This window comes from Colobus angolensis, unplaced genomic scaffold (genome assembly GCF_000951035.1).
Source record: "Colobus angolensis palliatus isolate OR3802 unplaced genomic scaffold, Cang.pa_1.0 Scaffold95, whole genome shotgun sequence".
In the NCBI taxonomy this organism is placed as follows: domain Eukaryota; kingdom Metazoa; phylum Chordata; class Mammalia; order Primates; family Cercopithecidae; genus Colobus; species Colobus angolensis.
The window spans coordinates 10,376,606-10,390,892 of NW_012123487.1; the positions used below are offsets into that span (position 1 = coordinate 10,376,606).

A 14,287-nucleotide genomic window follows, 5' to 3' on the forward strand; every position below is an offset into this window, starting at 1 on the left:
TGTTATTTCTGTTTTGCTACCAGTATCATGCTGTTTTGGTTACTGTAGCCTTGTAATATAGTTTGAAGTCAGGTAGTGTGATGCCTCCAGCTTTGTTCTTTTGGCTTAGGATTGTCCTGGCTATGCGGGCTCCTTTTTGGTTACATATGAAATTTAAAGTATTTTTTTCTAATTCTGTGAAGAAAGTCAGTGGTAGCTTAATGGGGTTAGCATTTAATCTATGAATTACTTTGGGCAGTATGGTCATTTTCACAATAGTGATTCTTCCTATCCATGAGCATGTAATGTTTTTCCATTTGTTTGTGTCCTCTCTTATTTCCTTGAGCAGTGGTTTGTAGTCCTCCTTGAAGAGGTCCTTCACATCCCTTGTAAGCTGGATTCCTAGGTATTTTATTCTCTTTGTAGCAGTTGTGAATGGGAGTTCACTCATGATTTGGCTCTTTGTCTATTATTGGTGTATAGGAATGCTTGTGATTTTTGCACATTGATTTTGTATCCTGAGACTTTGCTGAAGTTGCTTATCAGCTTAAGGAGATCTTGGGCTGAGATAGTGGGGTTTTCTAAATATATAATCATGTCATCTGCAAACAGAGACAATTTGACTTCCTCTCTTCCTATTTGAATACCCTTTATTTCTTTCCCTTGCCTTATTGCCCTGGCCAGAAATACCAATACTGTGTTGAATAGGAGTGGAGAGAAAGGGCATCCTTGTTGTGTGCTGGTTTTCAAAGGGAGTGCTTCCAGTTTTTCCCATTCAGTATGATATTGGCTGTGGGCTTGTCATAAATAGCTCTTATTATTTAGAGGTATGTTCCATCAATACCTAGTTCATTGAGAGTTTTTAGCATGAAGGGATGTTTAATTTTATTGAAGGCCTTTTCTGCATCTATGGAGATAATCATATTTTTTTGTCATTGGTTCTGCTTTTGTGATGGATTACATTTATTGATTTGCATATGTTGAACCAGCCTTGCATCCCAGGGATAAACTTTTTGATGTGCTGCTGGATTCGGTTTGCCAGTATTTTACTGAGGATTTTCACAATGGTATTCTTCAGGGATATTGGCCTGAAATTTTATTTTTTTGTTGTATCTCTGCCAGGTTTTGGTATCAGGATGATGCTGGCCTCAAAATGAGTTGGGGAGGAGTCCCTCTTTTTCTATTGTTTGGAAGAGTTTTAGAAGGAATGGTACCAGCTCCTCTTGGTACCTCTGGTAGAATTTAACTGTGAATCTGTCTGGTCCTGGAATTTTTTTGGTTGGTAGGCTATTAATTCCTGCCTCAATTTCAGAACTTGTTATTAGTCTATTCGGGGATTCAACTTCTTCCTGATTTAGTCTTGGGAGGGTGTATGTGTTCAGGAATTTATCCATTTCTTCTAGATTTTCTAGTTTATTTGCGTAGAGGTTTTTTTATAGTATTCTCTGATGGTAGTTTGTATTCCCATGGGATCACTGATGATATCCCCTTTTATCATTTTTTGTTGTGTCTATTTGATTCTTCTCTCTTTTCTTCTTTATTAGTCTAGCTAATGGTCTATTTTACTGATCTTTTCAAAAAACCAGCTCCGGGATTCATTGATTTTTTTGAAGGGTGTTTCATGTCTTTATCTCCTTCAGTTCTGCCCTCATCTTACTTTTTTCTTGTCTTCTGCTAGCTTTTGAATTTGTTTGCTCTTGCTTCTCTAGTTCTTTTAATTGTGATGTTAGGGTGTCAATTTTAGATCTTTCCTGCTTTCTCTTGTGGGCATTTAGTGCTATAAATTTCCCTCTAAACACTGCTCTAGCGGTATCCCAGAGATTCTGGTACGTTGTGTCTTTGTTCTCGTTGGTTTCAAAGAACTTATTTCTGCCTTAATTTCATTATTTACCCAGTAGTCATTCAGGAGCAGATTGTTCAGTTTCCGTGTAGTGCGGTTTTGAGTGAGTTTCTTGATCCTGAGTTCTAATTTGATTGCACTATGGCCTGAGAGACTGTTACGATTTCCATTCTTTTCCATTCGCTGAGGAGTGTTTTACTTCCAATTATGTAGTCAAGTTTAGAATAAGTGTGATGTGGTGCTGAGAAGAATGTACATTCTGTTGATTTGAGGTAGAGAGTTTTATAGATGTCTATTAGGTCTGCTTGGTCCAGAGCTGAGTTTAAGTCCTGAATATCCTTGTTAGTTTTCTGCTCGTTGATGTAATATTGACATTGGGGTGTTAAAGTCCCCCACTATTATTGTGTGGGAGTCTGAGTCTCTTTGTAGTCTCTAAGAACTTGCTTTATGAATCTGGGTGCTCCTGTATTGGGTGCATATACATTTTGGATATTCAGCTCTTCTTGTTGCATTGATCCCTTTACCATTATGTAATGGCCTTCGTTGTCTCTTTTGATCTTTGCTGGTTTAAAGTCTTTTATCAGAGACTAGGATTGCAACCCCTGCTTTTTGTTTTTGCTTTCCATTAGCCTCCGTCCCTTTATTTTAAGCCTATGTATGTCTTTGCACGAGATGGGTCTCCCAAATACAGCATACCTAGGGGTCTTGACTCTTTATCCAATTTGCCAGTCTGTGTATTTTAATTGGGGCATTTAGCTCATTTACATTTAAGGTTAGCATTATGTGTGAATTTGATCCTGTCATTATGATGCTAGCTGGTTATTTTGCCCCTTAGTTGATGCAGTTTCTTCATAGTCTCAACGGACTTTACAGTTTGGTATGTTTTTGCAGTAGCTGGTACCGGTTATTCCTTTCCATGTTTAGTGCTTCCTTCAGGAGCTCTTGTTAGGCAGGCCTGGTGGTGACAAAATCTCTCAGCATTTGCTTCTCTGTAAAGGATTTTATTTCTCGTTTGCTTATGAAGCTTAGTTTGGCTGGATGTAAAATTTTGGGTTGAAAATTCTTTAAGAATGTTGAATATTGGCCCCCACTCTCTTCTGGCTTGTGGGGTTTCTGCATAGAGATCCGCGGTTGCTGATGGGCTTCCCTTTGTGGGTAACCCAGCCTCTCTCTGGCTGCCCTTAACGCTTTTTCCTTCATTTCAACCTTGGTGAATCTGACGATGATGTGTCTTGGGGTTGCTCTTCTCCTGAATGTGAATGTTGGCCTGTCTTGCTATGTTGGGGAAGTTCTCCTGGATAATATCCTGAGGAGTGTTTCCGACTTGGTTCCATTCTCCCTGTCGCTTCTAGGTACACCAAACATAGGTTTGGTCTTTTCACATAGTCCATTATTTCTTGGAGGCTTTCGTTCCTTTTTACTCTTTTTTCTCTAACCTTGTCTTCATGCTTGATTTCATCAAATTGATCTTCAGTCTCTGATATCCTATCTTCTGCTTGATCAATTTGGCCATTGATACTTGTGTGTGCTTCACAAAGCTCCCATGCTGTGTTTTTCAGCTCCATCAGGTCATTTATGTTCTTCTCGAAACTGATTATTCTATTAGCACTTCCTCTAACCTTTTTTCAAGGGTCTTCTCTTCCGTGCATTGGGTTAGAACATGCTCCTTTAGCTCAGAGGAGTTTGTTATTACCCACCTTCTGAAGCCTACTTCTGTCAATTTGTCAAACTCATTCTCCACCCAGTTTTGTTCCCTTGCTGGCGAGGAGTTGTGATCCTTTGGAGGAGAAGCAGCATTCTGGTTTTTGGAATTTTCAGCCTTTTTGCACTGGTTTCTCCCCATCTTCGTGGATTTATCTACCTTTGGTCTTTGACGTTGGTGACCTTCAGATGGGGTTTCTGAGTGGATGTCCTTTTTGTTGATACTGATGTTAATCCTTTCTGTTTGTTAGTTTTCCTTAGTTTTCCTTCTAACAGGCCCCTCTGCTTCAAGTCTGTTGGAGTTTGCTGCAGGTCCACTCCAGACCCTGTTTGCCTGGGTATCACCAGTGGAAACTCCAGAACAGCAAAGATTGCTGCCTGTTTCTTCCTTTGGAATTTTTGTCCCAGAGGGGCACCCGCCAGATGCCAGCCGGAGCTCTTTTGTTTGAGGCGTCTGTCGACCCCTGCTGGGAGGTATCTCCCAGTCAGGAAGCAGGAGGACAGGGACTCACTTGAGGAGGCAGTCTGTCCATTAGCAGAGCTCGAGCACTGTGCTGGGAGATCCACTGCTGTCTTCAGAGCCAGCAGGCAGGAATGTTTAAGTCTGCTGAAGTTGTGCCCACAGCCACCCCTTCCCCCAGGTGCACTGTCCCAGGGAGATGGGGGTTTTATCTATAAGCCCCTGACTGGGGCTGCTGGTTTTTTTCAGAGATGCCCTGCCCAGAGACTGGACATCTGTTTTTAAAAGTTACAAACGTTTTGAAAATACAAGGCCAAAAACTCTCCCCAGTAACACCCTGAGGAAGTACTGTGAGGAGTGGAACAGAACTATCCTGTTTGTGTGTCTTTAGTCTTCCTTCAGTGACATTTCAGTGACTTGCTTATCTCTTCTGGGTTGCATTAATATCAACATGTCAAAACAAATAAATGAAGCTGCAACAAAGTGCTTGTTAGTTTGAGAGTTTCTGAAAACACATAAAATAACCATTATGACTTATCAGTGATGTCATTTCTTTATTTTATCTTGAGAATGTAGCATGCACAACTTACAGTTAAGTCCTGCTAATCATCGAACCCAACTAATGAATTTTAGCGATTTGAATTCAAATCCAGAAAAAAAGGGATATACTTCCTTTATTACCCTAAACTGTATTGTTTTAATAAGATGCTCTGAACAGTACTTCATATTAAATAAATATTTGAAAGGTATTTGCTACCTACTTTGAATGTTCCAAATGCAAATGTGTTTGGCTGCAAACTAAATAGAATGCTAATTATATATTGCCACCTAGTGGTAATGTATGTCATAACATTGGCAAAAAAGGAATGGAGTTAATGCAGTGGTTCAAATATTTTATTTCAGTTGGAATATCATTGGAATCAGTGCAGTAATTCTGTGTAATACTTCCATAGAGCAGCGTGTGTTTAAAAAAATTACAGTAATTGTTTTGCATAGTTCTTTCAATCTTTGCAAAAGTAAATCAAAATTACATTGAAATTCTATACACTTTGACACATTTATATTAAAAATAGGTTCATATCAAAACTTGAGACATTCATTGTTTACTGTAACAGATTTTGTTTTCTTATGGCCCCAACATTACTGAGCTCCCAGTTCTGGCATGAGAAAAAAAATTCTTAATAAATGTTTCTAAACATTTAAAATTTTTATTAAAAAATTAAAAATTTCTTTTAAAAATTAAGGGAGTCTGTGGGTGTAGATACATATGGTATCAAAGTAGAAAACAAATGGCCCATGATTCTATCCATAAGCCCTGTTATTTTGAAAAGGTCAAAGTATACAAGAAAATGTATTAGAAGAAAAAGGAAAGAAACCTCTAACCAAGTTTCTTGGTTATCTATTTCTTAGTGTATCTATTCCTAAGATAACCACTGTTTCACTATGAATTATTGCCTATATTTGTAGAAGAAAAAATGGATGAGCCAGCATTTGCATATTTCACTAATTTGAGTTGCCTCAGTTTGATGAGGGTATAATATGAAAAAGTTTAAACTTTTTCACTAACTGCAACTAGCCATGCCTTTTCACCCCTTTCCTGCTGAGGAGTAATTTCCCTTAAAGACTCCTTCATTAGTTTCTCTCAGTCTTTCTTTCATAACTGTCAGCCACTTTCACTCACTAAAATCATCTCATTCTGCTTATTTAAAACCTATCCTCTTCATTTTAAATGTTTCCTCCTCCCCTCACCACAAGCGTGCGGAAGTAGTGGAGAGGGAGATGGGAAAGGAAGATTGTTCTCTTTCACATCCACCCTCCCTGCTGAGCTAGGATGTTTTCACTGTATCTGTGGCCTGGTGGTAACAATTGTTAGGTTTTTGTTTGCTTGGGATTTTGTTTGATTTTGTTTTTGTTGTAAATATTGGTGGTCTCCAGAGATTGGCAGTAGAGGCTGTAGACCCCCTCAGCTATACCCCAACCTACTATGCTCAAAGGAAAGCACACATGGGTGCCCAATTCTGCCAAATGTGCAAACACTTTAGGAAGAAGGTACTCTTTAGAAGAAGATACTATTTAGACATACATACATACAGTCTCCTACCCTGTTTTTGTAGCTCAGAGAAAGTCATATTGCTCTCAAGCCCTTCTTAGACTTTATTCATGAAAGAGTGGGAAAGCCCGTACCATCTCCCAAACCTCCAGCCCATCTTTACCACTCACTCCACCAGTGAAAAACCATTTTCTATCAATCCTTAATAACAACAAATTCTCTGGTGTAGATTTTGATAAAGTTCCTATATGAAAAAGAGGCACTTCAGTGCTGAGTACCTCTGAATGTTGACTCCTGCTTAGAGTGCTTCAAATACATCACCTTGGGGCAGGGGTTGGAGGGACCTGATGTTTGTTACTTCAAATGCTAATTAACCATCCCTCGGGTATGGACTGAAGTTAGATGACAGACATGCACAGGCACGGCACACTGCTTATACTTAACTACTTTAAAAGTAAATTTCCATATAGATAAACAAGATAATTTCTAAACCAGAAGGGACTATTTATTTCACAGATGAAAAATTTTAAGAACAGAGATTTAGTGTCCTAAGCTACCTGATAACATTTGTTAGGGCTAATGTCGTCTCATTACTACTCTTTTCCAGAGTGTCATTGGATCTTTGTGCTAATATTTTGTTAAGTTTCACCAAAAATTAAAATGTTTTAAATGGGATCATATCAAATTTATAGGCTAATTTAGGGATGATTGAGATGCACTTCAAAATTTCATGTGACAAAATCTCTAAAATAGCAAGGACATTTTTCTTCCCTATCATATTTGCTGCCTACTCCCCTCCCCACCAAAAGGGAAAAAGGTTCATTCTCGGAGGTCAAACTACCAAATAGAGTTACTTTCCTAAACTGACTTCACTCTGTGATCTCCCCTACTTGCTGGTTCCTGAGGCTTCCCTTTTTGGTCTCTGATGAAAAGGCTGGGGCTTTGGTGACCCTGCTCTGCCACATCTATGACTGCATGCATCTGGGGCAGGGTGATGTGGAGGACAGAGAAGTAAAGCAATGGGGGCTTACAATCCCCTCCTGAGACTGCAGGTCCTCCAATCTGGGGGGAAGTTTCCCTTCCTCAGAGTTTAGACTCCCAGGGCTCCCCTTGCCTTCGTACCTGCTCCCAGCATGAAATTGCCTGTAGCTTGGGGCACAAGAGAACGGAGAAAAGGAAAATAAAGAAAAATGGAGGATTAACCCATTCTCTCTGATATTAGGAGTTCTCTTTGTTCAGATAGCACTAGAGGGCTTCCTCTGGGTCTCTATCAGCCTACTTGTGTCTACTTTTGGGTTTTGGGCTGTACTAGTTCAGACCAGGGGAATACCAGAGAGAAAAAAAATGGTAAACTCACCACTGGTTTGGTGGTACTTCAGATTCCTGTCCTCTTCTTCTTTTTGTGTGTTACTATTTGCTTTTCAGAGACCGCAAATAGCTGCTCTATCCTATCCAGGTTTTAGAGCCACATTTTGGGGGAGAAACAAGGTGCAGAGCATGTTTACTCCATCTTACCTGAAACCAGAACTGAAAGTAACTTTTTCTGAGAAGCTGAACTGAGTCTATCCGTAGGGATTGAATGAACCATAATACATTCATTCATTGGGATTCTATGCAAGTATTACAAAGAACGTGACTACTCTGTGTGCTGTTATGGAATCATTGTCAAGATGTATTGTTAAATAGCAAACTGTAGAATATTTATAAATATGTACATTTATGCTTATGTGTACATAAAATCTAGGAATACACACACACAAAAATGGTAACCATGGTGATTTCTGAGGAGAACTAGAAGGCTGGGAGATTGAGGAGACGGAGACCTGACTGACACCTCTGTGCTATTAATATTTGCATGTATTGGCCGGTTGCAGTGGCTTACGCCTATAATCCCAGCACTTTGGGAGGCTGAGGCAGGCGGATCACCTGAGGTCGGGAATTGGAGAACAGCCTGACCAACATGGAGAAACCCCATCTCTACTAAAAATACACAATTAGCCGGGTGTGGTGGTGCGTACCTATAATCCCAGCTCCTCAGGCGGCTGAGGCTGGAGAAGCGCTTAAACCTGGGAGGTGGAGGTTGCGGTGAGCCGAGATCATGCCATTGCACTCCAGCCTGGGCAACAAGAGTGAAACTGTCTCAAAAGAAAAAAAAAAATTACATGTATTATTGACTGTGGTAGATGAGACCTACTTCAGGTAGGCCTGGTGACACATTAAGAAATAAACCAAGGAAGGAGGTGATGGGCCATTTGTTAACCTAGTCCCCTTTCTGGGCTAAATGCCCCAGAGCCAGCAGTTCTTGGCTTCTCTGACCCCAGCTGCTAAAATACTCACCTTAGGGCCTGCCTCCGTGAGGAACTAGGGAGATTTCGGATAACCTCAGCCATACGTTTATATTCTTTCGTTTTATGAATGTATTTGTCAGTTCCATTGTTAAGTGAAGAAATTTAATGGAGGGCTAATCTGTGAACCATAACTGTTCTATAGATAGATATTATGTATGTATAAACACATATTATGTGTGCAGGTGTATTTTTTCAATGTACCATTTTTAAGTATACACCAATACCTGATTCCTTTCAAATTATTTTGGGCATTTATTTTTATTTTTAGGCTAATTCACCTAAATAAGATTGATCCTCATGCTCCAAATGAAATGCTATATGGGCGAATAGGCTACATCTATGCTCTTCTTTTTGTCAATAAGAACTTTGGAGTGGAAAAGATTCCTCAAAGCCATATTCAGCAGGTACCATGTTTTTGTGTTTTTAGGAGTCTCTTTAGGATCCCATTTACTTACTGTCTGCCTAAACTATTGTTTGTGTCTCTCCAGTTAGCACATTCCAAATAAAGGAAGGTGTATCTGGACCTCTAAAGGTTGGGCACAGTCCAAGAACCAATAGCTTCCTACGGAGTGCTGTTGGAAACATTTCTGACCCAGTCAGAAGGCCAGTCTGCTCCATTTCAGAATTTAGAGGCCCTCTCCAAAGAAAATTAGAGCCAAATTTCACCTCCTAGATGGAGGGGCTGCTTTGGTGGTGCCTAGAGGAGTTTATGCTTTTCTTTGACAGGTGAACTCTTGTAAACTGTAATGCAAAGAGCTCACGATCCTCTATGCCCTCCCCCTTCTAGGCTGAATATAGTCCCACTCTCTGATGAAGAATTAAACTATGCCTTTCCCTGGCTGAAAGCTAGTGTCTGATTTGTCGTGTTCCTCAGTACCTCTTAGCAAAAAAGTCATTACCTCCTCCAGGAAGGTTTTTGTTCAGTTAACTTGTTATTTTGGTTGGTTTTCTCTCTGCAGATTTGTGAAACAATTTTAACCTCTGGAGAAAACCTAGCTAGGAAGAGAAACTTCACGGCAAAGTCTCCACTGATGTATGAATGGTACCAGGAATATTATGTAGGGGCTGCTCATGGCCTGGCTGGAATTTATTACTACCTGATGCAGGTAAGGAGTGACTGTGGTGGAACTTTAAAATGTCCTTCCTGACCCATGTACTATCATGGGTGAGAAGACAGATGTTCTAGTTCTAGTTTGTCACTCTGCCAACCTCTGCATTACAGTACTCTCCTTGTAATTAACTTGACCTAGACAAACAAAAGCAATGTTTACGAAGGTGCCTTTAAAAATGTATAAACATTAAAGGCCTTGCATTTTGAGATGAAGTTTGATTTACAGGTTACCCTACTTGCCCACTTAGCATCACTTGGGCAAACTAAAGTATTTTGACCTATAGTTCTGCATGAAGCGCCTCTGCTCTGCTCTTGCAGCCAGTGCTTTGAATTAAAAATATTATTCCACATTAAAAGGCACAACTAATTCCAACAAATTCCAGTAATAGGAACAAAATCAATAGAAAACAAATGAGCGCTTGTTGCCTAATGCTTACTTAGAGAGCAAAGCTGAGGAGACTTTTACTTACCTGAAAAACAGCTGAATATGCTCTGCCCAGCAGTTCTTAGGATCTAATACTATTAGGGCACATCAACCAAAGTCAAATAGACTAAAGACAAATAGCATTTACTGCAGCAAACCTAACTTGGGAGAGATCAGAAGAGGACTTCTCGTGAGAGCATCATTTTGGGAGACTTCTGAAGCACTCCTTAAGGAGAAATTGGCACTTGTGAGTAAGAATTCATGGCAATTGATTTTTAATGGCAGCAGAGGTATCCCTGTCACCTTCCCAAGGCACACTGTGACATAAAGAAAAGAGTTTCATTAACGTGTTCAGCAGGAGTGCTTGGATGTACATACTACCAGCTCTTTGAGTAGCTGACTCTTATAATGCAAGATCAGTGTTGGACCTGCGCTCTACCTATAAATAAACAAGGACAACAGAACTGAAAAACTCAAGGTTATTATTACTTTTGAATGCAGAGTCACACATTGAGTGTTAGTGGCAATCAGAGACTAACTGGCGTATTTATTCTACACTTTTCAATTAGAGGTTATATAATTAGGATGTTGACATTTAGACTTAAATTTCTTTATTTTTCTGGTGCACGTCTTCCTCTCTATTCCCAGTAGTAAATGTAGATTCCTAAAAGTTTTCAGGAAAGAAGAGTCTTCTGAAGTTTCAAGGTTAGTTAGAATCAAACATATTAGAGGCCCTCTCCAAAGAGGATTAGACAGCCTTATTGAACTTTCATTGAAACAAATAATCAGAACACATAGTTAGTGACTAGACAGCCTCATCAAACTTTCATTTAAACAAATAATCATGAGACATACTCTGTCTCCTTGTGTTAGCTGTAGTAAGAAATCTGAAAACCCAAGTATTGATTTTTTCATTTGCAGGTTATCATCTATATGAAGTGATTTAATTTTTAATCCTGAAAGTCTATTCTAGTAGGTACCCCTTCATTAACATAAAATGAAACATTATTATTTTTAGGCAATAAAAATAATATTGGGTAATTCCTGCAAGTTTGAGGAGAGTCCACTCATTCTACTGTAACACTTTGAGCTTTAATGCTATTCTTTGTATAAAATGAAATCTGTCTTTTAAATAACTCAGTGCACTTTCAGAATCTTGTGGAAGTCGTATTGTCAACATTACTGTGACTCCACCACAACCACCTCCTGCCTGTGCTTCACACCACTGCCACCCCTCACCACCACATGCCCCACACCTTGCCTAGCATAACAGCACTTTGACTCTGTTAAAGACATTAGCAGTCATTGAATTAAGAACAGGACCAAAAGGAGAAACTAAAACAGTATCAAAAATGGTAGCTCATATGCTCTATGTCAGTATGTCCTTTCGATCTGTACGTTGTTATATCAAAATAATGTGGCATTTAGATCAGTCCTAAATCCTCTGCAAAAAGACAGACCTGATCTAGAGGCATGCTATAGTTTGGAATCTAGATTCCAGGTCTCTTAACTTGTTAGTATCCTTTTTCTATTGAAAATACCACCTGTCTCCTCTCTAAATGTAATAACGAAAGTCATGCTTGGTTTGTCTAGTGCCATCTCTTTGTGACTTTTAAAACTTGCTTTATATATTGAAACCATGGGAAACTTCTCTTACACTCACATTCTCAGACATTGACTTAGGAAACTTACTTATATGTATGTAGATAACAATATTGAAAAACAATATATACAAAATGTCGAGCACAGTGGCTCACGCCTTTTATCCCAGTACTTTGGGAGGCCGAGGCGGGCGGATCATCTGAGGTCAGGAGTTTGAGACCAGCCTGGCCAACATGGTGAAACCCCGTCTCTACTAAAAATAGAAAAATTAGCCGGGTGTGGTGACAGGTGTCTGTAATCCCAAGTACTTGGAGGCTGAGACAGGAGAATTACTTGAACCCAGGAGATAGAGGTTGCAGGGAGCCAAGATCGTACCATTGCACTCCAGCCTGGGTGACAAGAGTGAAACTCCATCTCAAATAAAAAAGAAAAACAATATATACAAAAGACCCTAAGAGTTAGCTAATAGCCCAATTTTATTTTGTCCCATTGTTTAAAGTTTTTAAGTGAAATCACAAAAGGTTAAAATAGAGGCATCCAATAGGTGGAAAAATTGAATGAAATCCAAAACCTGTTAATGACCTTCCATTTCCTCTTAGCCATGCTTTTTTTCTGGTTTAAATATACTGAGACCTAGGAAGGTTTGTTTGCTTCAGCAGAACTAATAATTTCCTTCTCATTTTTAGCCCAGCCTTCAAGTGAGCCAAGGGAAGTTACATAGTTTGGTCAAGCCCAGTGTAGACTACGTCTGCCAGCTGAAGTTCCCTTCTGGCAATTACCCTCCATGTATAGGTGATAATCGAGATTTGCTTGTCCATTGGTGCCATGGCGCCCCTGGGGTAATCTACATGCTCATCCAGGCCTATAAGGTACTGTGTGTATTTTTGAAAAAAATTTTTTAATAACCAAAAATTTATAATTTAAAATTAGTTTTACCCTAATCCATAAAGGAACAATAAATAAATCTCTTGTGGGACCTAAGATCACTTTGCTAAATGAATTATAATTCATTCTCACCATCTCTCTGTACCATAGCAGGCATGGTTTCATAACCTACTTTCAACAACAGTTAGGTTGCAATGAGATATTGTTTATGATCCAGCATATTATCTAGCAATCAAAAGAACCAAAACCAAGGATTCAAATAGATACTGTACACCAGCATTCATAGCAGCATTATTTATAATTGCCACAAGGTGAAAATAATCCAAGTATTCATCAAGAGATGAACTGATAAAGAAAATATCATATATACAATGGAACATATCACAATGCAATGGAATATTATTCCGCTATTAAAAGAATGACTTTCTGATACATACTACAACATGGATGAACCTTGAAAACATTATGCTAAGTGAAATAAACAGATATAAAAAGACAAATATTGTACGATTCCATTGTAGTGCATAAATAACACTAATAAAAAGCATGTCCTCACAGAACTGCAATCAGAGGTTTTTAGTTGAGGAAAAAAAAAAGATATCTATGACCATTGGTGCCAAATCAACAAATTACAACTCTGCAGATTATTGCTGGGCACTGGCATCTCATAAATAAGCTGCCAGTGTATCAAATTCTACATTTCAGAGAATTAGACACATTCATACTGGAAAAACTTTTTAAACTGCCTTATCCTACTTTTAAGAACACTTAGGTTGCAATGAGCTATTAAAAATACGCACTCAGAATATTTCCTCAGTCTTTGATGAAGATACAGGAGGCCGTAAAAATTGTAAAGGTCTATCTATTTTTCTGACAAAGTCTAGGGTTTTATACTCAATTTGCATATTTCCTAAAGAACAGTTGTTCTCCAGTGTATAAAGAAACTTCCTAATAGTGAAGAGGACATCATAGTTACCAAAGAAGAGAGCATGTGTTCTTTGGAAGGTCACTCATGCTAACAGCAAGTTGCAAGTTAAATAATGCTGCTTCCTCAGTAACATCCATATAAACAAACACACGTGCACAGAAAACTTAGACTGTACATACCAAAGTCATGCACAATTTAAAAAACAAAAAGCCAAACTAGTAGATTTTAGTAGTTGTCACTAGCAATATAACACATCCCTCTGTCACTAAATCCTTTACCCTTTCTTGCCAAGCCATCTCCCTCCTTCCTCCTTACCTATCAGGAAGGAATATCAATGGAACTTTCTTTTATATCCGGTATAATAGAATGCATGTCCTTTGCCTCTGCAGGTATTCAGAGAGGAAAAGTATCTCTGTGATGCCTATCAGTGTGCTGATGTGATCTGGCAATATGGGTTGCTGAAGAAGGGATATGGGCTGTGCCACGGTGCTGCAGGGAATGCCTATGCCTTCCTGACACTCTACAACCTCACGCAGGATATGAAGTACCTGTATAGGGCCTGTAAGGTAGGAGTCAGAACCACCAAATAGAAGGCAGCTTGGTGGCTCATACCTGTAATCTCAGCACTTTGGGAGGCTGAGGCAGGTGGATCACCTGAGGTCAGGAGTTCGAGACCAGCCTGGCTAACGTGGTCTCTACTTAAAATACAAAAACTTAGCCAGGTGTGGTAGCAGGTGTCTATTATCCCAGCTACTTTGGAGGCTGAGGCACGAGAATCACTTGAACCCGGGAGGCGGAGGTTGCAGTGAGCTGGTATCATGCCATTGTACTCCAGCCTGGGTGACAAGAGTGAAACTCCATCTTGATGGATTAGAGACTTAAATGTTAGACCTAATACCATAAAAACCCTAGAAGAAAATCTAGGTAGTACCGTTCAGGACATAGGCATGGGCAAGGAC

The 14,287-nt window shown here is 39.4% G+C and overlaps 1 protein-coding gene across 3 annotated transcripts in view; it reads left to right on the plus strand.

Moving 5' to 3' along the window:
• LANCL1 (LanC lantibiotic synthetase component C-like 1 (bacterial)) overlaps nucleotides 1-14,287 on the plus strand; it is a 44,662-nt gene that overhangs the window by 26,193 nt on the left and 4,182 nt on the right. For all 3 annotated transcript variants that reach the window (XM_011932325.1, XM_011932326.1, XM_011932327.1), the window contains 4 exons: nucleotides 8,647-8,782; nucleotides 9,338-9,484; nucleotides 12,202-12,384; nucleotides 13,718-13,894. In XM_011932325.1, the coding sequence (XP_011787715.1) occupies nucleotides 8,647-8,782; nucleotides 9,338-9,484; nucleotides 12,202-12,384; nucleotides 13,718-13,894 (643 nt within the window). The remainder of the gene's footprint in view (nucleotides 1-8,646; nucleotides 8,783-9,337; nucleotides 9,485-12,201; nucleotides 12,385-13,717; nucleotides 13,895-14,287) is intronic.